Source organism: Babylonia areolata, chromosome 30, assembly GCF_041734735.1.
Source record: "Babylonia areolata isolate BAREFJ2019XMU chromosome 30, ASM4173473v1, whole genome shotgun sequence".
Classification (NCBI taxonomy): Eukaryota; Metazoa; Mollusca; class Gastropoda; order Neogastropoda; family Buccinidae; genus Babylonia; species Babylonia areolata.
Window position 1 is genome coordinate 14,768,684 of NC_134905.1, and position 22,500 is coordinate 14,791,183.

The 22,500-nt window shown below is 41.3% G+C and overlaps 2 protein-coding genes across 4 annotated transcripts in view; one reads left to right on the forward strand and one right to left on the reverse strand.

Moving 5' to 3' along the window:
- The window catches only part of LOC143275309 (thialysine N-epsilon-acetyltransferase-like), a 21,884-nt gene extending 11,387 nt beyond the window's left edge, over positions 1 to 10,497 (forward strand). For both annotated transcript variants that reach the window (XM_076579307.1, XM_076579308.1), the window contains exons 5-6: positions 2,095 to 2,255; positions 5,235 to 10,497. In XM_076579307.1, the coding sequence (XP_076435422.1) occupies positions 2,095 to 2,255; positions 5,235 to 5,429 (356 nt within the window). In that variant the 3' untranslated portion in view covers positions 5,430 to 10,497. The remainder of the gene's footprint in view (positions 1 to 2,094; positions 2,256 to 5,234) is intronic.
- A 2,486-nt stretch (positions 10,498 to 12,983) lies between these two features.
- Positions 12,984 to 22,500, reverse strand: part of LOC143275301 (ankyrin repeat domain-containing protein 42-like) — a 27,838-nt gene continuing 18,321 nt past the window's right edge. For both annotated transcript variants that reach the window (XM_076579296.1, XM_076579297.1), the window contains exons 8-11: positions 20,741 to 20,857; positions 19,271 to 19,397; positions 17,845 to 17,974; positions 12,984 to 15,480 (exon numbers count right to left, since the gene is read on the reverse strand). In XM_076579296.1, the coding sequence (XP_076435411.1) occupies positions 15,346 to 15,480; positions 17,845 to 17,974; positions 19,271 to 19,397; positions 20,741 to 20,857 (509 nt within the window). In that variant the 3' untranslated portion in view covers positions 12,984 to 15,345. The remainder of the gene's footprint in view (positions 15,481 to 17,844; positions 17,975 to 19,270; positions 19,398 to 20,740; positions 20,858 to 22,500) is intronic.

The following is a 22,500-nucleotide window of genomic DNA, read 5'->3' on the forward strand; positions in this document are numbered from 1 at the left end:
TTAGTTATGCTTTTGTATGATTAGCAGAGATGCCAACTGTTATGTTTTGCCAAGTTTTGTTACGCTTGATTGGAGTTTGTTCCGATGTTGCGCCAAAGTCAAAATTGTTCTGACTAGTTCACTTTCAACTACATAGCATGGTTACATGCTTTTGTGTCGTAACATTGCCCAGATACTCTTGACTTACTGACATAGCATGGTTACATGCTTTTGTGTCGTAACATTGCCCAGATACTCTAGACTTACTGACATAGCATGGTTACATGCTTTCCTATCGTAACATTGCCCAGATGCTCTAGACTTACTGACATAGCATGGTTACATGCTTTTGTGTCGTCACATTGCCCAGATGCTCTAGACTTACTGACATAGCATGGTTACATGCTTTCTTGTCGTTACATTGCCCAGATGCTCTAGACTTACTGACATAGCATGGTTACATGCTTTTGTGTCGTAACATTGCCCAGATGCTCTGGACTGACTGACATAGCATGGTTACATGCTTTCTTGTCGTCACATTGCCCAGATGCTCTAGACTTACTGACATAGCATGGTTACATGCTTTCTTGTCGTCACATTGCCCAGATGCTCTAGACTTATTGACATAGCATGGTTACATGCTTTCCTATCGTAACATTGCCCAGATGCTCTAGACTTACTGACATAGCATGGTTACATGCTTTCTCGTCGTTACATTGCCCAGATGCTCTAGACTTACTGACATAGCATGGTTACATGCTTTCTTGTCGTTACATTGCCCAGATGCTCTAGACTTACTGACATAGCATGGTTACATGCTTTCCTATCGTAACATTGCCCAGATGCTCTAGACTTACTGACATAGCATGGTTACATGCTTTTGTGTCGTCACATTGCCCAGATGCTCTAGACTTACTGACATAGCATGGTTGCATGCTTTCTTGTCGACACATTGCCCAGATGCTCTAGACTTATTGACATAGCATGGTTACATGCTTTTGTGTCGTCACATTGCCCAGATGCTCTAGACTTACTGACATAGCATGGTTACATGCTTTCTTGTCGTCACATTGCCCAGATGCTCTCTAGACTTATTGACATAGCATGGTTACATGCTTTCTTGTCGTCACATTGCCCAGATGCTCTAGACTTATTGACATAGCATGGTTACATGCTTTCCTGTCTAACATTGCCCAGATGCTCTAGACTTATTGATCACAAGGCCAGGGCAGTCACAATTAACCTTGGTCTCACATGATGATGCTCACCTAATCGCGTGCGTGTTTACGTTGAAACAGTATGTAGTGGACCAATCAGCTTAATTGTTTGCCTGAACAAGAGAGAACGTGGCTGAATCAAGCTGCGCCTCTGTCAGACAGGGTCTGTGCCCATTTGCTGATGTGGCTCGGAGTTCGAGTGTTCCTACCAGATTCAAAATGTTCTGACCAAATTTCCTGATTGTTCCTTCAAACACTTGACAGGGGTTGGTATCTCTGGATCAGTAGTGCTTTTTGATTATTTGTCATACTTTTGGATGATTAGTTGTGCTTTTGAATGATTAGTTATGCTTTTGGATGATTAGTTATGCTTTTTGATGATTTGTTATGCTCTTGGAGTTATGCTTTTGGATGATTTATTATGCTTTTGAATGATCAGTTATGATTTTTGATTATTTGTTATGCTTTTGAATGATTAGTTATGCTCTTTGATGATTTGTTGTGCTTTTGAATGATTAGTTATGATTTTGATTGATTAACTAGTTCTGCTTTTTGATGATTTGTTATGCTTTTGAATGATTAGTTATATTTTTGGATGCTTTGTTATGCTTTTGATTGAGCAGTTATCCTTTTGATTGATCAGTTATGCTTTTTGATCGTTTTTATGCTTTTGGATGGCGTTCTGATCTTTTTTTTTGCCCTTTGTTTACAGTTTGCTTCATTTCTTTTAGTCCCTCTCTTTATGGCAAAAGCTGGGTGTTGTTGATAAAAGAAAAAAAAAAATTTATCTTGCTTTGATCTATTGCCCCCCACCCCCACCCCCCCATGCCCCCCACCCTCCCCACTCCCCTCATTGAAATAACAGAATTTGACTTTTGGGTTCGTTTGATTGCTGCAGGAAGCAAGGAGGAGGGGAGGCGACCGCTGATAGGCTACGTGATGTATTACTACACTTACAGCCCCTGGTACGGCCGTACCTGCACGATGGAGGACCTGTATGTGGCCCAAGAACACAGAGGGAAAGGGATCGGCTGTGCCATGTGGGCCAAAGTGGCTGAGGTATGTTGTGAAAAGATGCTGCTGTCGTGCTGACACTAAGTTGTTGTGTGATCAGTGGTAGTGTTTGTGTTGCTGCTGTTGTTAGCAGTAGTTTGTAGTAGTAGTGATACATGTACTGATATAGCGCCTATCTTCGTTCAGAGTAGTAGGCCTAGAGGAGGCATGTCCGTCAAGGAAGTGAGAGAATCTGAGCACTTGGTTCGAATCCCAGCACAGTCGCCAGTATTTTCTCCCCCTCCACTAGACCTTGAGTGGTGGTCTGGACGCTAGCCATTCGGATGAGACGATAAACCAATGTCCCATGTGCAGCATGCACTTAGCGCATATTATAGAACCCATGGCAACAAAAGGGTTGCCCCTGGCAAAATTCTGTAGAAAAATCCACTTCAGTAGGTAAACAGATAAGGAAAAAACTTCAGCAGGAAAAAAATACAAGAAAAATGGGTGACGCTTTCAGTGCAGTGACGTGCTCTCCCTGGGGAGAGCAGCCTGAATTCACACAGAGAAATCTGTTGTGACAAAAAAGAGTAATACAGTACAATACAATACAATACAATACAATACAATACAATAGCAGCAGCAGCAGTGATACTTATATAGTGCCTGTCTTCGGTCAGATCACTAGTAGCAGTGGTGGTAGTGGTAGGTATGTAGCACCTATCATAGGTCATAGTAGGAGTGGTATTTGTATTTGTATTACTCTTTTTGTCACAACAGATATCTCTGTGTGAAATTCGGGCTGCTCTCCCCAGGGAGAGCGCATCGCTACACTGACAGCGCCACCCATGTTTTTTTTTGTATTTTTTACCTGCCTGCAAATTTATTTGTTTTCCTATCCAAGTGGATTTTTCTACATAATTTTGCCAGGGACAACCCTTTTGTTGCCATGGGTTCTTTTACATGTGCTAAATGCATGCTGCACACAGGACCTTGGTTTATCGTCTCATCCGATTGACTAGCGTCCAGACCACCACTCAGAATCTAGTGGAGGGGGAGAAATTACTGGTGACTGCCGGTGGTAGTAGTAGTAGTGGTGGTGGTGGCAGCAGCAGCAGCAGTAGTAGGAGGAGTAGTGGTCATATTGATACTTATATAGCGCCTATCTTGGGTCAGAGACCAAACTCTATTTTAGCGCTGTAGAAACATGGATTGAGTGAAATGCACAACAGGCTGTCTACCTGGGAAGAGAGCTCAGTGACTGAGAACTGCTTTTAAGCACTCATCATTCAACGGGCGACTTGATGAGTCTGCTCAGTTTTGCCACAGTTCAACCTTTTTCATGAATTTCAGTCAGTGTTTGTTGCATGCTTGGTGTTATTACGTGGCTTTCTTTTAGCACATTGTTTGCTTCAGTACTGACGTCTTTACGGTCCGTTTCCTTTTTCAGTACTTTGTTTGCTTCTGTACTGACGTCTGTTATGGTCCGTTTCCCTTTTTTAGTACTTTGTTTGCTTCTGTACTGACGTCTGTTATGGTCCGTTTCCCTTTTTAGTACTTTGTTTGCTTTAGTACTGATGTCTGTTACAGTCCGTTTCCCTTTTTTAGTACTTTGCTTCTGTACTGACGTCTGTTATGGTCCGTTTCCCTTTTTTAGTACTTTGTTTGCTTCTGTACTGACGTCTGTTACAGTCCGTTTCCCTTTTTTAGTACTTTGTTTGCTTCTGTACTGACGTATGTTACAGTCCGTTTCCCTTTTTTAGTACTTTGTTTGCTTCTGTACTGACGTCTGTTACAGTCCGTTTCCCATTTTTAGTACTTTGTTTGCTTCTGTACTGATGTCTGTTACAGTCCGTTTCCCTTTTGAGCACATTGTTTGCTTCAGTTCTGACGTCTGTTCAGTCCGTTTCCCTTTTGAGCACATTGTTTGCTTTAGTACTGACGTCTGTTATGGTGCATTTCCATTTTTAGTACTTTGTTTGCTTCAGTACTGACATCTGTTATGGTCCATTTCCCTTTTTAGTACTTTGCTTCAGTACTGACATCTGTTACGGTCCGTTTCCCTTTTTAGTACTTTGTTTGCTTCAGTACTGACGTCTGTTATGGTCCATTTCCCTTTTTAGTACTTTGCTTCAGTACTGACATTTGTTACAGTCTGTTTCCCTCTTTAGTACTTTGTTTGCTTCAGTACTGACGTCTGTTATGGTCCGTTTCCCTTTTTAGTACTTTGTTTGCTTCTGTACTGATGTCTGTTACAGTCCGTTTCCCATTTTTAGTACTTTGTTTGCTTCTGTACTGACGTCTGTTATGGTCCGTTTCCCTTTTTAGTACTTTGTTTGCTTCAGTACTGATGTCTGTTACAGTCTGTTTCCCTCTTTAGTACTTTGTTTGCTTCTGTACTGACGTCTGTTATGGTCCGTTTCCCTTTTTAGTACTTTGTTTGCTTCAGTACTGATGTCTGTTACAGTCTGTTTCCCTCTTTAGTACTTTGTTTGCTTCTGTACTGACGTCTGTTATGGTCCGTTTCCCTTTTTAGTACTTTGTTTGCTTCTGTACTGACGTCTGTTATGGTCCGTTTCCCTTTTTAGTACTTTGTTTGCTTCTGTACTGACGTCTTCACACAAGGCAAGGCAAGAAGTGTATTTCATGTGGCCCCTGGGGGCATTGAAACATTGCATACATTCATCTTTTACATACATCACGCAAACAAAAAGAGTGATGTCAAAAACTGGAAATAGGTAGATTTGTTCAATCACTCAGTACACACATTGACAAGTAATATTTCACTCATGATGCGAGCAAAAAAAAAAATTTCCTATCAATTGACAAAATATAACAGTTTTTTTTTTTCTCAGAAAACAGTAGAATGGAATATGGGAATTCAATGAAATTTGGGCGGATTCTGTAATATCTAGATAAATATTTTTGTTTGATGTTTCCAGAAAAAGACTTTTCAATAAAAAAAAAAAAAAAAAAAAAAAGAAGAACACACAAACAAGTAGTGAAACTCATCAGCAGTATCGTTGGTTTACCTTTTTCCAGTTATCCTTAGCCCAGAATTGTTCCTACATGTCGTGGGTGGTGGTGGACTGGAACAAGTCCTCGATCGACCTGTACAAGCGCCGGGGCTGCATGGACATGACGGAGAAGGAAGGCTGGCTCCTCTACCGCATGGAGAAAGACGCCATGGAGAAACTCATAGCGGAGACTTCACCTGGCAACGTCACCGTAGAATAGGCTGTCTGTGTGTCTGTCGGTGGTTGTGGAGTGTGTATGTGTGTGTTGATACTTTGAACCAGACTTTACCCAGGATTATCACTAGGGAATGGGCATGTTTGTCGGTGGTTGTGGAGTGTGTATGTGTGTTAATAGTCCTGTAGACTAGGCTGTCTGTCTGTCAATGGTTGTGGAGTGTGTATGTGTGTTAATAGTACTGTAGACTAGGCTGTCTGCCCGTCAGTGGTTGTGGAGTGTGTATGTGTGTTAATAGTACTGTAGACTAGGCTGTCTGCCCGTCAGTGGTTGTGGAGTGTGTATGTGTGTTAATAGTACTGTAGACTAGGCTGTCTGCCCGTCAGTGATTGTGGAGTGTGTATGTGGGTTCATACTTTGTACCAGATATTACCCAGCAATATCACTATGGAACAGTCATGTCTGTTGATGTCATCAAACGCATACTCCATCCCTTTTGAAAACAACGTTGAGGCTAAAAAGCCAACAAGCTAAAAGCACTGAATGCAAGAATATCAAGTAAGCGAAACTGAATGTGCGCTGTGCAGTATGGAAAATTATAAACAGTTGTTGGTCCAAAGGAAGCATCTGAGTGTTATGGATAGATCCACGAACCTATCTGTGGGATTGTATTGTATTACTCTTTTTTTGTCACTGCAGATTTCTCTGTGTGAAATTCAGGCTGCTCACCCCAGGAAGAGCGCGTCGCTTGACTGAGAGTGCCACCCATTTTTTGGTATTATTTCCTGCCATCAGTTAGTGGATTTTTCTACATAATTTTTGCCAGGGACAACGCTTTCGTTTGCTGTGGGTTCTTTTACTTGCGCTAAGTGCATGCTGCACATGGGACCTCAGTTTATCGTCTCATCCGAATGGCTGACGTCCAGACCACCACTCAAGGTCTAGTGGAGGGGGAGAAAATATCGGCGACTGAGCCGTGATTCGAACCAGTGCGCTCAGATTCTCTTGCTTCCTAGGCGGATGCGTTACCTCTAGGACATCACTCCATCCCAGATAGATCAGTACTTGGGGTACAAAGTATGAAGCATTGCTGCATGGCTGTGATAACTGTTCTGGGAAGCCATTGGTGCCATACTGTATTTGTTTTTTTAAAAATTTTTTATTGAAAACTTTGTGATAATCATCCATTTGTAACAGAAAGTATCTTGAGATGATAGTATACATATCAGTGTATGTGTGTGCGTGCTTGCCAAGTTGTTTTTTTTGTGTGTGTGTGAGTGTGTGTGTGTGTGTGAGAGAGAGAGAGTTCTTGCATTGAGCATTATTGAAAATTAGTGTCATGTTTTGCACAAACTTGTACAAGGAGTGCTCAGGCATTCAGTGTCTGCCATTGAGTGCTGTTGAATAATTGTCTGTGTATTTTTGTGATAAATGCAGTTTGTAGTGGCATGTTTGGATGAACAAATCACAAAACACACACGCATGCACACACATGCACACGTGCGCACGCGCGCGCACACACATACACACACACACACGCAGATAACTTTGTCACAACACTATTTACATAGTGATTGCATTACCTTATTTTCTTTGCGTGTGTTTGTGTGTGTTTTCATGTGTTGTTTTCTTTATGAAATGTACGCGCTTCATTTTAACCCAAGCATCATTCACATGACAATTTTATTGTTTGATGTGTTTGGGAATGTGCTGCTGTATGTATGCATGCAAGAATGGATTGATTCGAATGTGTGTGCACACATTGGATGTTCCTGATGACAGAGAGATTCCATGATGTTTTTACGTTGTGTTTGCTTTGAACTCATCATGTTTAGCGCTTTGAGGCGACATTTGTACTGGAAAGCACACAGTATAAAAGTTATGCTTTCATTGTTGTAATAATAATAATGATGGTAATTATCATTACTGATTATTATTATTATTATGTATATAGTCAGCCGTGTCCGACTATGACACATCAGAACAGCAGAGGAGACCGCTGCTGTTCCAGCTATCTGGGCTAGAATTTGATTATAGTGGAGAGTGTCTTGCCCAAGTAACATCCCCACTCTCTCAGCCAAGAGGGTTTATATCTGGGCTAGAATTTGATTATAGTGGAGAGTCTTGCCCAAGTAACATCCCCACTCTCTTGGCCAAGAGGGTTTATATCTGGGCTAGAATTTGATTATAGTGGAGAGTGTCTTGCCCAAGTAACATCCCCACTCTCTTGGCCAAGAGGGTTTATATCTGGGCTAGAATTTTGATTATAGTGGAGAGTGTCTTGCCCAAGTAACATCCCCACTCTCTTGGCCAAGAGGGTTTATATCTGGGTTAGAATTTTGATTATAGTGGAGAGTGTCTTGCCCAAGTAACATCCCCACTCTCTTGGCCAAGAGGGTTTATATCTGGGCTAGAATTTTGATTATAGTGGAGAGTGTCTTGCCCAAGTAACATCCCCACTCTCTTGGCCAAGAGGGTTTATATCTGGGCTAGAATTTTGATTTTAGTGGAGAGTGTCTTGCCCAAGTAACATCCCCACTCTCTTGGCCAAGAGGGTTTATTTATATCTGGGCTAGAATTTTGATTATAGTAGAGAGTGTCTTGCCCAAGTAACATCCCCACTCTCTTGGCCAACAGTTGGCTCATCATTAGAAGCAGCAGTAGCCAGTAGTGGTAGTTGTAATAGTAGTAGTAGCATTGTTTACAATAGTAGTAGTAGTAGTATTAATATCTTGGCATTCCCATCACTTAAGTGCATCCCACCCCTACACTGAGTAAGTGATCAAGAGACACACCACTTCAAAACTTACTTTTAACCCTAGCAACTTTCACCCCCCCCACCCCCCACCTCCCGCCCCCCGGGTAAAACTTAAAAGTCAGTTCCCATTACCACACACATCTACACAAATACGCTAGGTCAATTAAAAACACTGACATACCATCACAAACGTTGAAGACTAAGTGCGGCAAGAAAATGTCCATTCAATAGACGTCAGACAGATGCTAGGCCTGTGTCAATGTAATAGGGTATATATATGCTTACTGAATAAAAAAAAAATTTTAAAAAAGTAAAAAAAATAGTCAGCCCCTTTTCGTCAGTGTTCTCAGCCCATTTAAAAGTCAGTCAGCCCCTTTTCGTCAGTGTTTTCAGCCCATTTAAAAGTCAGTCAGCCCCTTTTTGTCAGTGTTTTCAGCCCATTTAAAAGTCAGCCAGCCCTGTTTCGTCAGTGTTTTCAGCCCCATTAAAAGTCAGTCAGCCCCTTTTCGTCAGTGTTTTCAGTCCCATTAAAAGTCAGTCAGCCCCTTTTTGTCAGTGTTTTCAGTCCCATTAAAAGTCAGTCAGCCCCTTTTCGTCAATGTTTTCAGCCCCATAAAAAGTCAGTCAGCCCCTTTTCGTCAGTGTTTTCAGCCTCATTAAAAGTCAGTCAGTTCCTTTTTGTCAGTGTTTTCAGCTCCATTAAAAGTCAGTCAGCCCCTTTTTGTCAGTGTTTTCAGCCTCATTAAAAGTCAGTCAGCCCCTTTTTGTCAGTGTTTTCAGCCTCATTAAAAGTCAGTCAGCCCCTTTTCGTCAGTGTTTTCAGCTCCATTAAAAGTCCGTCAGCTTCTTTTCGTCAGTGCCCTGTTTCGTCAGTGTTTTCAGCTCCATTAAAAGTCAGTCAGCCCCTTTTCGTCAGTGTTTTCAGCCCCATTTAAAGTCAGTCAGCCCCTTTTCGTCAGTGTTTTCAGCCCCATTAAAAGTCAGTCAGCCCCTTTTCGTCAGTGTTTTCAGCCCCATTTAAAGTCAGTCAGCCCCTTTTCGTAAGTGTTCTCAGCCCCATTCGTGTCCTTCATCCTGTACGTTCCTCCACACCAGGGGGGTACGTGAGGTAGTGCGTCACCTAGCCCACCAGGGGGCTCTGTCCTCCATCCATGTTTCCTGTCTGCTTAAGGGAACAGCAGTTAATGGTCAAGACATTTTGATGATTCCTCTCTTAGTACTTTACGAAACTTATACAGCGTCTTTCCTCGGTCAGCGATCAAGCTCGAAAGGCTTAACATGGAGTCATTTTGTGTAATAACAGGCTGCCTACCTGGGTAGAGCCATGGACATCAATAGATAGATCTATTTATAGGTTCATGGGGTAGAGCCAACTCAGCGCTTCTCATTCATTTCCTGTGTCATTTAGTCAGGGTTCACTCATGTGCATACGCACATATGTGGAGTTGATTTTTTTTGGAAATTCTGTTTTTTGAATTTTGCCAGGGGCAACCCTTTTGTTGCCTTTGGTTCTTTTGCATGCGCTAAGAAACATGAGCAGGGCAAAGAAATAAGAAATATAAAACTTGCCAGAAAATAAGGTACTGTTTTACACCTTGAGAAGACCAAGACACAGGGTTCATAACAATCAACGCTTGGCACAACCCATCAGCCGAATCACAGGTGACAGGCGCAACAACCGAAAGATTAGAGTGTTCACCTTTCAATCTGAGGGTCTTGGGTTCAACCCCAGTGTGGGCATCTGGTGGGGTTAAGGGCAGGAGATTTTTCTCATCTCTCGAAGATTAACATAATCATGTAGTAATCTGTGTGTACCTTAATCCCCTTCGTGTGTTTCCGTGTACAAAAAATCAGATATGCACAGTGAAGAGAGACACTGTTGTCTATATTGTGACTTCATGGAAGCAGAATGAAAAACTTGCAGATAAATAAGGGGTAAAAAAAAAAAAAAAAATGTTTCGACAAGGTCTGAGAGAGAGAGAGAGAACTGAAGAGAGAAATACAATGATTGTGTGTGTGTGTGTGTCCTTTTTCCACACACACAGAGATTTTATATGCTGCTGTAGGCTCTTTTGAGTGTTTAATATTTATATTCTTTTTAAAAAAATATTTGTTTAAACATCAGTACTCCATGACTTATGGCATGATGTATCTTTTTTCCCTTTGAATTGATTTTGAATTAATTGGGAGATGATTACTGATTGTATCTTAATTTACAATTAAACAAAAATATATATATATATAACTCTTTCTGATGTTTTTGTTTTTATTTTTTTATTGGAAATTCATGACACTAAAGTTGCTTGATTGCGACTGGTTTTGATGACAGTATAAATACATGTGATGTTATCTGTGACTCATTTCGTTGTTTTTTTATTTTGTCAACTTTGTGAAAGTGAAAGGGTGTAACAGCTTTGCATGTTTAACATTTCGCTCTCTCTCTCTCTCTTTCTGTGTCTCACTCTTTCACACACACACACACACATATTACTGTTACATTATTATTGTAAAGAATTAAGTTCATTGCGGTATGGCTGAAGCATAAGTTTTTTGTGTTTTTTTTTTTTCTTCAGGATAACATTAAGATGGCCTTGATGATATGTGTTTCTTAAGTGAAAGAAACCCTTTTCAAAGTGTATAATCAGAAATATTGTATTTGTCATACATATATCTTTTTGATTATGGGTATTAACAATATAGTTCTATGTAATAACCTTGTTTCGGATGTATGTGTGTGTGTGTCTGTTGTAAACTTTAATAGATTCATTTTCTCTTAAAGTACTTTGTCTTGACACCAGATCTAGTTTAAAAATAGGGGGAAAACCGTTTTTATTTCCACACATTAAAATCACAAATGACAAGGAACAGCACAAAGAATTGTGAAAAAGCAAACATTTAATGTTTCCACAGTTGTTTAGCGAGTACCGTTATATTCTTCTTTTTCACAAATTGTTAGTACTTTTATGAAAATCTTTACACATTGATTCACAGATATCATTTCATTATTTTTAGTTAAAATGTAAACTTTTTCTTTGCAGAATGGAAGTTAAAATTGATGCATACATATGCAAGGAGCAATAAAATTCTGCCATGAAATGCGATGTCAGTCTGAACATACTGCAGGAATTTTTTTTAATTTATTTTTTTTAATAGATCTCACCAGTCCAAAACATTCAATTTTATAATGTGACATGACGCAGAGAAGCTGTTGTTGTGTTTAACAATCTTTTTGGTGAAATAATATCTACATTTACACAAGTGGTCGTTTTGTTGGTAAATGTAGTGTCCTTCATGACTTGTTTATTTACGCAGTTCTTTTAGTTTTAAATAATTATGCATATACAGCAGGCAGATTCCATCAACAGTTTTAAAGAACATATTATTGAAAGGAAGCCATGGAGTCTTATTCAGAGAATAATTTGTACAAAGACCTCATCACTTAGAGCATAGTATCCGTGGACAAGTCAAGCATCTACATCAACTGATCAGCTTGCCTTACCGTTCAGGATTCATCACCGTAAACTTTTACTGGCACCATGTATGTGCATTTCCTTCTTCTTCGTTCGTGAGCGTTGTCGTCTAATATCACTTACAGTGAAAAGACGTTAAACTAAAGAACGAACGAACGTTCGTGAGCTGCAACTCCCACGTTCACTCATATGTTCACGAGTGGGCTTTAACATGTATGACCGTTTTTACCCCGCCATGTAGGAAGCCATATTCCGTTTTCGGGGGTGTATGTGCATCTGATGTTATCATGACAATCTCATGAAGAGTTTTCCAGTTTCTGAATGGATCAATGAAAGGAAACCTTCAGCAATCATTCGGAGAGAAACATTCCTGGGTTTTGAAGATGAGCGTGTGTTTTCACAGATTCCAACAATCGAGAGGTGACTAGCCTTATTGACTCACTTGTGTAAACAAAGTGAGTCTATGTTTTAACCCGGTGTTCGGTTGTCTGTGTGTGTGTGTGTGTCCGTGTGTGTGTGTGTCCGTGGTAAACTTTAACATTGACATTTTCTCTGCAAATACTTTGTCAGTTGACACCAAATTTGGCATAAAAATAGGAAAAATTCAGTTCTTTCCAGTCATCTTGTTTAAAACAATATTGCACCTCTGGGATGGGCACAAAAAAATAAAAAGTGAAGCCTAATTATATGCAAACTGCATTTACTGTTATATTTATATTTTTTGTATTCTCTAAACTTGGCACTTTGACCTCTTATTCTGACACAACAACAAGAGGAGTCATTGTTATCATTTTTTGTTCAAACAGGAACTTCTTTTGCTAAACATAGAATTTTTATTTATTTTGCAAACGTTTTGGTGCAGATAGTAAAAAAGGGAAATTACTCTGTAATTAATGCTAGGGGACGTAATTTATCACAAGTGAGTCTTGGAGGCCTTGCCTCTCTTGTTTTTCGTTTTGCGTTTGTGCCAGAAAGTTTCAATTTCAGAAGGACGTGTCGCTGCATTCGGACAAATCCATAAATGCGACACCACCAATGCACTTGGTCAGGCCTTGAGTGCATGCATATATATATATATGTGTGTACCTATCAGAGTGGATTTCTTCAACACTCTCATTGCCATGGGTTCTTTTTCAATGTGGTGATTTGCTCACACTAGGGTGAGCAGCCCAAATTTTGAACAGAGAAATATGTTGTGGCAAAAAAAAAAGGTAATACAAGATTTAAGATGCACCTGTGAAATGAATAATCCTCAGAAATAGATCATGATTATGGTCATATCCCTGGAGAATAGAAATAGAGCAAGAATGAAAAAGCATTTCTCATTCTTCTTTCAAAAGCATACTCGAACACACAGCACAGTCTCAGCAGTTAATGGTCTAGATTTAATCAGCTAAGAACAGTTCATTATTTTGTGACATTCTGTAACAACATGGACTATGATAAACATAACACTATCACAGACACCATTCTATCTACACAAGTAACCTTACCCACATAAGCCCTCTGATCATTTGATTATACTCACGATTTTGGGGGTCTTATTTACAAAAGGATAGTAAACTCATCTAGGATGTAGAGACAATGAAAACAAAGCAATGACACATGTGACGAAAGTGTGCTAACAAAGAACTAGAAAGGGAAAAGGCCGAATCTACAGAAATGAAAATCAAATGCAAACTGCCTCGATCATCACACCACTTCTCATCACAAGACATTCTCTTCTTACAGGAACAGTATCCTAAAGTGAACAAAACAAAATCACGAGTTCAAGAAAGAAATATGACGTTCTGATTATTGAAAAACAAAAAAACAACAACAAAAAATAACCCCACAAAACCACAACTGATACCATGCTATCCCATTTGAAAGACAGGAGATGATATTTACAGAGAAGTGACAAACTAACAGTTATGCTTGCACTCAGCATAAAAAACCTGTTAAAGCCATTATTTACTTTTCGCACTTTAACATTCATACAACCTTCATCAGTCTATGCATACACACAGACATACAGTGGTAGAACATAGCCTACAAAAACAACCAACAAAGAATATTTTAACATTCATACATCCTTCATCAGTCTATGCATACACACAGACATACAGTGGTAGAACATAGCCTACAAAAACAACCAACAAAGAAAAACTGCCTCAAATGTGTACATATTTGACAGTAGTAAAAAAAATATATATGTAGTGTTCAATGCATGATGACCCAAGCTGCAAGATGCTGAGATCTCAGGGAAAATTGCATGATGACCTAAAAAAAACAACAAAAAAAACAAACCAAACCCACCAACTAACTGATTATATATGAGCTTGTTGACAAAAACAAAAAGTCTTGTTGTTTTGTATGTGTGAACTATGGCAGTCAGCATCCGAAAACTGGACAACACTATCAATAAAATAAATCCTGCATTTAAAGGGAAATGCTTTGGGTATGAAATTCTGGCGCCATCACACGCATTTCGGACATCGTGTGTTGATCCCTTTGTGAATGGAACTAGAGCAGTAACGTAAATCAAAAGTTCACATGCAGTTCACGAGATAAAAGAACCAATGGTAAATATTCATAAAACCAGAAAGTACTGTCCACAAAGTAAAAGACATATCAGGGTTTCATATTTCAAGAACTAAGTTCATCACACAACTACTGATAATTTCACTGATCAACAGTCAAATAAATCTCAGTGTCTTAAGATGTTAGAGTAAGTAACAGACACCCACAGTTCAGAATTCAAACTCAAGAGAAGTATACACCATCATAACAATCCAGATAATGTAGGATTGGATTCCTTACAGGTTTAACATTTCCCCAGAGTACGCTTCAAATTTCACCCCAAAACAAGCAATTAAAGCAGTTTAAAACATGCTTCACTTCTGGAAGGAATAACTTCCCTGGTTAAAAGTGTACATTTCAAATTTCACCCTAAAACTTCATCCCAAAACAAGCAGTTAAAGCAGTTTAAAACATGCTTCACTTCTGAAAGGAATAACTTCCCTGGTTAAAAGTGTACATTTCAAATTTCACCCTAAAACTTCATCCCCAAACAAGCAATTAAAGCAGTTTAAAACATGCTTCACTTCTGAAAGGAATAACTTCCCTGGTTAAAAGTGTACATTTCAAATTTCACCCTAAAACTTCATCCCAAAACAAGCAATTAAAGCAGTTTAAAAACATGCTTGGCTTCTAAGAGGAATAACTTCCTGGTTAACCTCTAGACTGCTGAAAACTGGTAAAATACGATCAGTGTGGCATAAAACAAAGTGCAGTTTCTACTTTTTTGCACAGTTAACTGTTGTAAGTGAATTTGCTGAAGAAACTTAATTCAGTCTCAAGATGAGAGAATCTAAATAAAGAGTGATAACTGACATCCTGGCCTGTTAAACTGAAGCTTATCTCAGTGAAGCGGCAAAAAATCTTCACTAATGAGCGTACTCACTGGCAGCAGTCAATGGGTTAAACTCAATACAAAACAATACATCCCATGGGAAATTTCTGTATATAAACAAGCCAGTTTGCTGAAGCGTGCCGCTGAAAAGTGAGCTACCACTCAAATGTCAGCCTTTGAAATGTCTGACTCTCTTTTGGTCAAGCGTAGTTTGTTTTTGTTTTTTAAAGAATCAGTTCTGACAGTGGATAGGATACACATCCCCAACCCTACCCCGTACCCCCCCCCCCCCCAAGCCCCCCCCCTCCCTCCTCCCCACCCGGGCCCCTCCCTGCCAATTTACACAACACCGAATCGGTTCCCTTTTTTGGGGACGGTGAGGTTTCGTCGGATGAAGACGCCACCGTCGTCGTGACTCTTCTTTTTGGGTTTCTTCTTCTTGGCCCTCATCACTGGTTCTTCCTCGCTCAGGTCCTGTGAAGAGTTCAGAGTTCACAGTACTGAGAATCGCTATGGTGACGCTACACATACACCACACACACTCGCACAAACATGCATGCTCACACGCATGCACTCACACACACACTCAAACACACACTCTCTCTCTCACCACACACTTATGACAAGACTGAACATCGCTACACACTCATTCATACTGGCCTGTGGCATGTGTTCAGAGTTTAGAGTTCATAGTGCGGAGAATCACTACAGCGACACCACACACACACACTCTCTCTTTTGATCTCTCTCTCTCACCACGAACTTATGACAGACTGAAAACCGTTAAGCACTTGATCATACCAGACACACACATACCAGTCCTGTGCTATGAGTTCAGAGTTCATTGTGCTGAAAATTGCTACAGTGACACTACACACACACACTCTCTCTCTCTCTCTCCCTCTCTCATCGACACACTTATGACAGATTGAAAATCACTACACACTCGTCCTCACCAGACACACACATACGAGTCCTACAGCAAGAGTTCATAGTGCTGAGAATCACTACAGTGACACTGCACCATACGCACGTGCACACACACACGCGCGTGCACACACACCCGCTTGCACACACTCCACACACACACACACACACACACACTTTCACAACAAACTTATGACAGACTGAAAATCACAACACACTCATTTAAGTCCTCTGGCATGAGTTCAGAGTTTAGAATTCATAGTGCCGAGAATCACTGGAGTGACTACTACTGTGGAGTGATGGCCTGGAGGTAACGCATCCGCCTAGGAAGCGAGAGAATCTGAGCGCGCTGGTTCGAATCACGGCTCAGCCGCCGATATTTTCTTCCCCTCCACTAGACCTTGAGTGGTGGTCTGGATGCTAGTCATTCAGATGAGACAATAAACTGAGGTCCCGTGTGCAGCATGCAATTAGTGCAACTGAAAGAACCCATGGCAACAAAAGGGTTGTTCCTGGTAAAATTCTGTAGAAAAGTCCACTGCGGTAGGAAAAACAAATAAAACTGCATGCAGGAAAAAAAAAAAAAAAAAAAAGGGTGGCGCTGTAGTATAGCGATGCGCTCTCGCTGGAGAGAGCAGCCCGAATTTCACACAGAGAAATCTGTTGTGATAAAAAGAAATACAAATGCAAATACAAATATATACACTCTCTCTCTCTCTCTCTCTCTCTCTCTCTCACAACACATAACAGACTGGAAATCATTACACACTCATTCAAACCAGAAACATACATATGAGTCCTATGGCATGGGTTCAGAGTTTAGAGTTCATAGTGCTGAGAATTGCTACAGTGACACCACACACACACACACATGCACACTCGCACACACACTCACACATAAACACACATCGCAACAGTGACACTACACAAACACATGCACATACACACTCACACACACACACACACAAACACACACACATGGCACTCCCCCTCCACTCGACCTTGAGTGGTGGTCTCGATGCAAGTCATTCGGATGCAATGATAAACCACAGTCCCATGTGCAGCAAGCACTTAGAGCATGTAAAAGACCCACAGCAATAAAAGGGTTGTCCCTGGGAAATTATGTGGAAAGATTCACTTCAACAGGAAAACAAATAAAACTGCAGGCAGTTCCCCACCCACCCCTCCCCCCAAAAAAACGGAAAAAAAGAGTGGCGCTCTCAGTGTAGCGACATGCTCTGCCATGGGAGAGCAGCCCAAATTTCATACAGAGAAATCTGTTGCGAAAAACAAAACCCCAGAGTAATTAATTACAAGACAATAATACAATACCTGCATCTGCATGTTCTCCATTTGGGTGTGGAGGTCATATAAGTACTGTCTATTATCATTACTACTACGTAAGTATCCATATTGTCATCATCATCACCATCATCACCTGCATCTGTAGGTTCTCCAACTGCGTGTAGACGCAGGCAATCTGCCAGCAGTACTGGCCATGTAAGTACTATCTATTATCATTATTATCACAAAATGAGAGCTGTATCATCAATGGTTTCTCCATTGCAATGGAAAGTCATTTACAGCTTAGTCTTTTGTGAAGGACTACGACTCTAGTCCAGAAGACAAGATTGCACTGGCTCTTAGTGCTGCAGTCCTGGGGGCTAGCTGGCCTCTGGGAACCAGCCCAACGCCGACTGTCCTGAAACCCTCTTGGCCGAGAGAGTGGGGATGTGTAACCTGGTGCAAGACACTCTCCACTATAATCAAACTCTAGCCTGGATAGTTGGGACAGCAGTTGCCTGTTCTGATGGTCATAGTCAGACACGACTGACTATCATAAGACCCGCCCCCCACCCCACCCCCAGAAAAAAACCCCGACTTAGGTATCCACATCATCTCCATCATCACCTGCATCTGCATGTTCTCCATCTGGGTGTGGAGGTAAGCGATCTCTCGGCGGTACTGGTCAAGCTGAGCCTCCAGCTTCTCCCTCCTCAGGCGTTCGTAGTCCAGCTGTGCCTCCAGCTCCCCGATGGTGCTGCAACACACACAATAGCCGAGTGGTTACAGCGTCGGACTTTCATTCTGAGGGTCCCGGGTTTGAATCTCGGTAACGGCGTCTGGTGGAGATTTTTGCCCCCCGATCTCCCAGGTACAACATATGTGCAGACCAGGCTAGTGCCTGAAGCCCCCTTTGTGTGTATACGCATGCAGAAGATCAAATACACACGTTAAAGTGTAATCCATGTCAGTGTTCGGCTGGTTATGGAAACAAGAACTTACCCAGCATGCACCTCCTGAAAAACAGAGTATGGCTGCCTACATAGTGGAGTAAATAAACAAAACGGTCACTCTTGTATTCACTCCAGCCAAACCCACACTCTTGTATTCACTCCTGCCAAAACCACACTCTTGTATTGTATTCACTCCAGCCAAAACTACATGTATTCACTCCAGCCAAAACTACACTCTTGTATTCACTGCAGCCAAAACCACACTCTCATATTCACTCCAGCCAAAACCACACTCTTGTATTCACTCCAGCCAAAACCCACACTCTTGTATTCACTCCAGCCAAAACCACACTCTCGTATTCACTCCAGCCAAAACCACACTCTCATATTCACTCCAGCCAAATCCACACTCTAGAATTCACTCCAGCCAAACCCACACTCTCATATTCACTCCAGCCAAAACCACTCTTGTACTCACTCCAGTCAAAACCACACTCTTGTATTCACTCCAGCCAAATCCACACTCTAGTGTTCACTCCAGCCAAACCCACAATCTTGTATTCACTCCAGCCAAAACCACACTCTAGTGTTCACTCCAGCCAAACCCACAATCTTGTATTCACTCCAGCCAAATCCACACTCTCGTATTCACTCCAAAACCACTCTCATATTCACTCCGGCCAAAACCCACACTCTAGTATTCACTCCAGCCAAACTCACACTCTCATATTCACTCCAGCCAAATCCACACTCTTGTATTGTATTCACTCCAGCCAAAACCACACTCTAGCCAAAACCACACTGTAGCCAAAACCACACTCTTGTATTCACTTCAGCCAAAACCACACTCTAGCCAAAACCACACTGTAGCCAAAACCACACTCTTGTATTCACTTCAGCCAAAACCACACTCTGGTATTCACTCCAGCCAAATCCACACTCTCGTATTCACTCCAGCCAAAACCCACACTCTCATATTCACTCCAGCCTAAACCCACACCCTTGTATTCACTCCAGACAAAACCAAACACGAGGAAGTTTCATGACGAAACATGTTGAATGCGAGCTGGGGTAAAAAGGGGAGAAGATCCAGAACTCACTGGTCCTTGTCCCTCATTTCACGGATGCGGCGGCGGTCCTCGGAGAGAGTGCCCCCCATCTGCACAAAGTTCTTCTTCGCGATCTCCAGCAGTCTCTCCAGCTCCTCCACCCGCATCTTGGCCCGACCTGCGCGTCACAGGGGTGGGGGGGAACATGTCAGGCTGTGTGTGACACTGATACACCACACCATTCACGTGTATGTTTGCACAGACACTCACTCAGGCAAACACACACTGACACTCACACACACACACACACACATTGACACACACACACACACACTCACATGCACGGACACACATACATATTTACACATACAAGCACATGTACACACACACACACACAAACACACACATGCACCTGTGAGCGTGTTCAGTGTGTGTATGACACTGATACACACCATGCACACACATGTATACTTGCCAACACATGCACACTAAAAGACATAAACACATACAAACATACACATACATACATACATACTTACGAACACGCACATGTACATGTTCACATGCATGAACATACATACACACATGCACACAACCACACACGCACGCAAAAACATATACTCATTCACATACATGCACACACACATACAAACATACATGCACACATGCATGAACACACACATTCAAACATACATGCACATATGCACAAATACACACACACACATACATACATATACATTAGAGAAATTAGAGAATGAATGTCTGCGTGTGAGCATGTATTAGAAAAAGAGTGTGTGTGTGTATGCATGCATGTGTATGTATATATAATCATATACACACACATACTCTTTCTCTAATACATGCTCACACCCAAACATTCATTCTCTATTTCTCAACATACACACAAGTAGAACCATACGATTCCTTTCATTATCTGGTTTACACCCGTGACCCAAAAGCCAACTGCTCTTTTTCTCTGCATTATCTGCATATATTTTTTTCTTCTGTTTTTAAATCTATTTCTTGACAGTGTATGTGTGTGCAGGGGGACATATGTCATGATTGAGTGTGTGTGTGTGTGTCAGTGTGTGAGTGTGTATGTGTGCGTGTGTATGTGTGTGTGTGTGTGTGTGTGTGAGTGTGTAAGTGTGTATGTGTGCATGTGTATGTGTGTGTGCGTGTGTGTTTGTGCGTGCATGTGTGTGTGTGTGTGTGCGCGCATGTGCATGAGCATGTCTGTGTGTGTGTCTGTGTCTGTGTATGCATGTATTCAAGCATGTGTGTGTGTGTGTGTGTGTGCATGTGTGTGAGAAAGAGACAGAGACAGAGAGAGAGAGAGAGAGAGAGAGAGAGAGACAGACAGAGAGAGTTTAACTATGCCATTAATCAAAACATTTCTGCCTACCAATCCATCCCCCCCCCCCCCACCCACCCCCCATGTAAATGTACATTCTGAAAAGACTCCCTTCTCCTGTCGTCTTTTTTTTTTTTTTTTTTTTTTTTAAACTCCCTGTCACCTACCTTTAGCATCACTTTTATCTCCCTTCTTTTTGCGTCGTCGTCTGATGCCTGAAGCTCCGTCGTCTTCGTTGTCGTCTTCCTCGCTCTCGGAACCCACCACCACTGACGTCTCTTCTTCTGTAAAACATTCAAGAAACAAGAGAGGCAAGGCCTTCAAGACTCACTTGTGATAAATTACGTCCCCTAGCATTAATTACAGAGTAATTTCCCTTTTTTTTTTACTATCTGCACCAAAACGTTTGCAAAATAAATAAAAATTCCATGCTCAGCAAAAGAAGTTCCTGTTTGAACAAAAAAAATGATAATAATGACTGCTCTTGTTGTTGTGTCAGAATAAGAGGTCAGATCCAAGTGCCAAGTTTAGAGAATACAAAAAATATAAATATAACAGTAAATGCAGTTTGCATATAATTAGGCTTCTTTTTTTTAATTTTTTTGTGCCCATCCCAGAGGTGCAATATTGTTTTAAACAAGATGACTGGAAAGAATTGAATTTTTCCTATTTTTATGCCAAATTTGGTGTCAACTGACAAAGTATTTGCAGAGAAAATGTCAATGTTAAAGTTTACCATGGACACACAGACACACACACACAGACAACCGAACACCGGATTAAAACATAGACTCACTTTGTTTACACAAGTGAGTCAAAAAAGAAAAAAAAAATCACACTGAGTGTGACGATAAACAACAAAGGACCTGAGAAACAGGAAATCAGTAAAGTGGCGAAACAAACATTGTTAACCCTTTGAGCCCTGACCACCGCTTTACCGGTGGTAGAGAAAAATGACATAATGCCTAGCCACCGGTTGAGTGGTACGTAAACGCTTGTGTCGTGTTTCGCTACTGGTTGACTTATATTGAAGAGTCAATCAGAAAAACCGTAATATTCTGACGTCAGCAAACGTAGTACCAACATGGCCGCACCTTTTCACCGTGTTTTGTGCATGTGCTTTGGATAAAAAAGATCGATTTCAATATATGTCAACCAATAGCAAAACACGACACAAGTGTTTACGCACCGCTCAACCAGTGGCTAGGCATTATGTCATTTTTCTCTACCACCGGTAAAGCGGTAGTCAGGGCACTCTTTTTATATCTGCCGTGACACATCAAATACCAATTATTTGCAAATTTTGGCTCAGGAGCTCAGGCAGAAGGGTTAAAATTGCTGAGTAACTCAGGGCTCAAAGGGTTAAACACATCCAGCGATAAATTCAAGAATAATGAGGCTGGGTGAGTCAAGGATTGATAAACAGCAAAGAGTGGTAACTCTCTCCTGGGACAAGGGACACAATTCCAAGTCAACGCTGCTTCTGCTACCAATTATTCAGCTGGCACACAGGTAAATAGAAAGGTTACACTGAAACAAACTCGGACACTCCCTCTAAAAGGAAGCTCTGGGACTGTCCTCGTACCAACCATTTGACATGAAATCAAGTCAATGCTGCTTATGCTACTTCTTCTTCTTCTGCGTTCGTGGGCTGCAACTCCCACGTTCACTCATATGTACACGAGTGGGCTTTTACGAGTATGACCGTTTTTACCCCGCCATGTAGGCAGCCATACTCCGCTTTCGGAGGTGTGCATGCTGGGTATGTTCTTGTTTCCATAACCCACCGAACGCTGACATGGATCGCAGGATCTTTAACATGCGTACTTGATCTTCTGCTTGCGTATACACACAAAGGGGGTTCAGGCACTAGCATGTCTGCACATATGTTGTACCTGGGAGATCGTAAAAATCTCCACCCTTTACC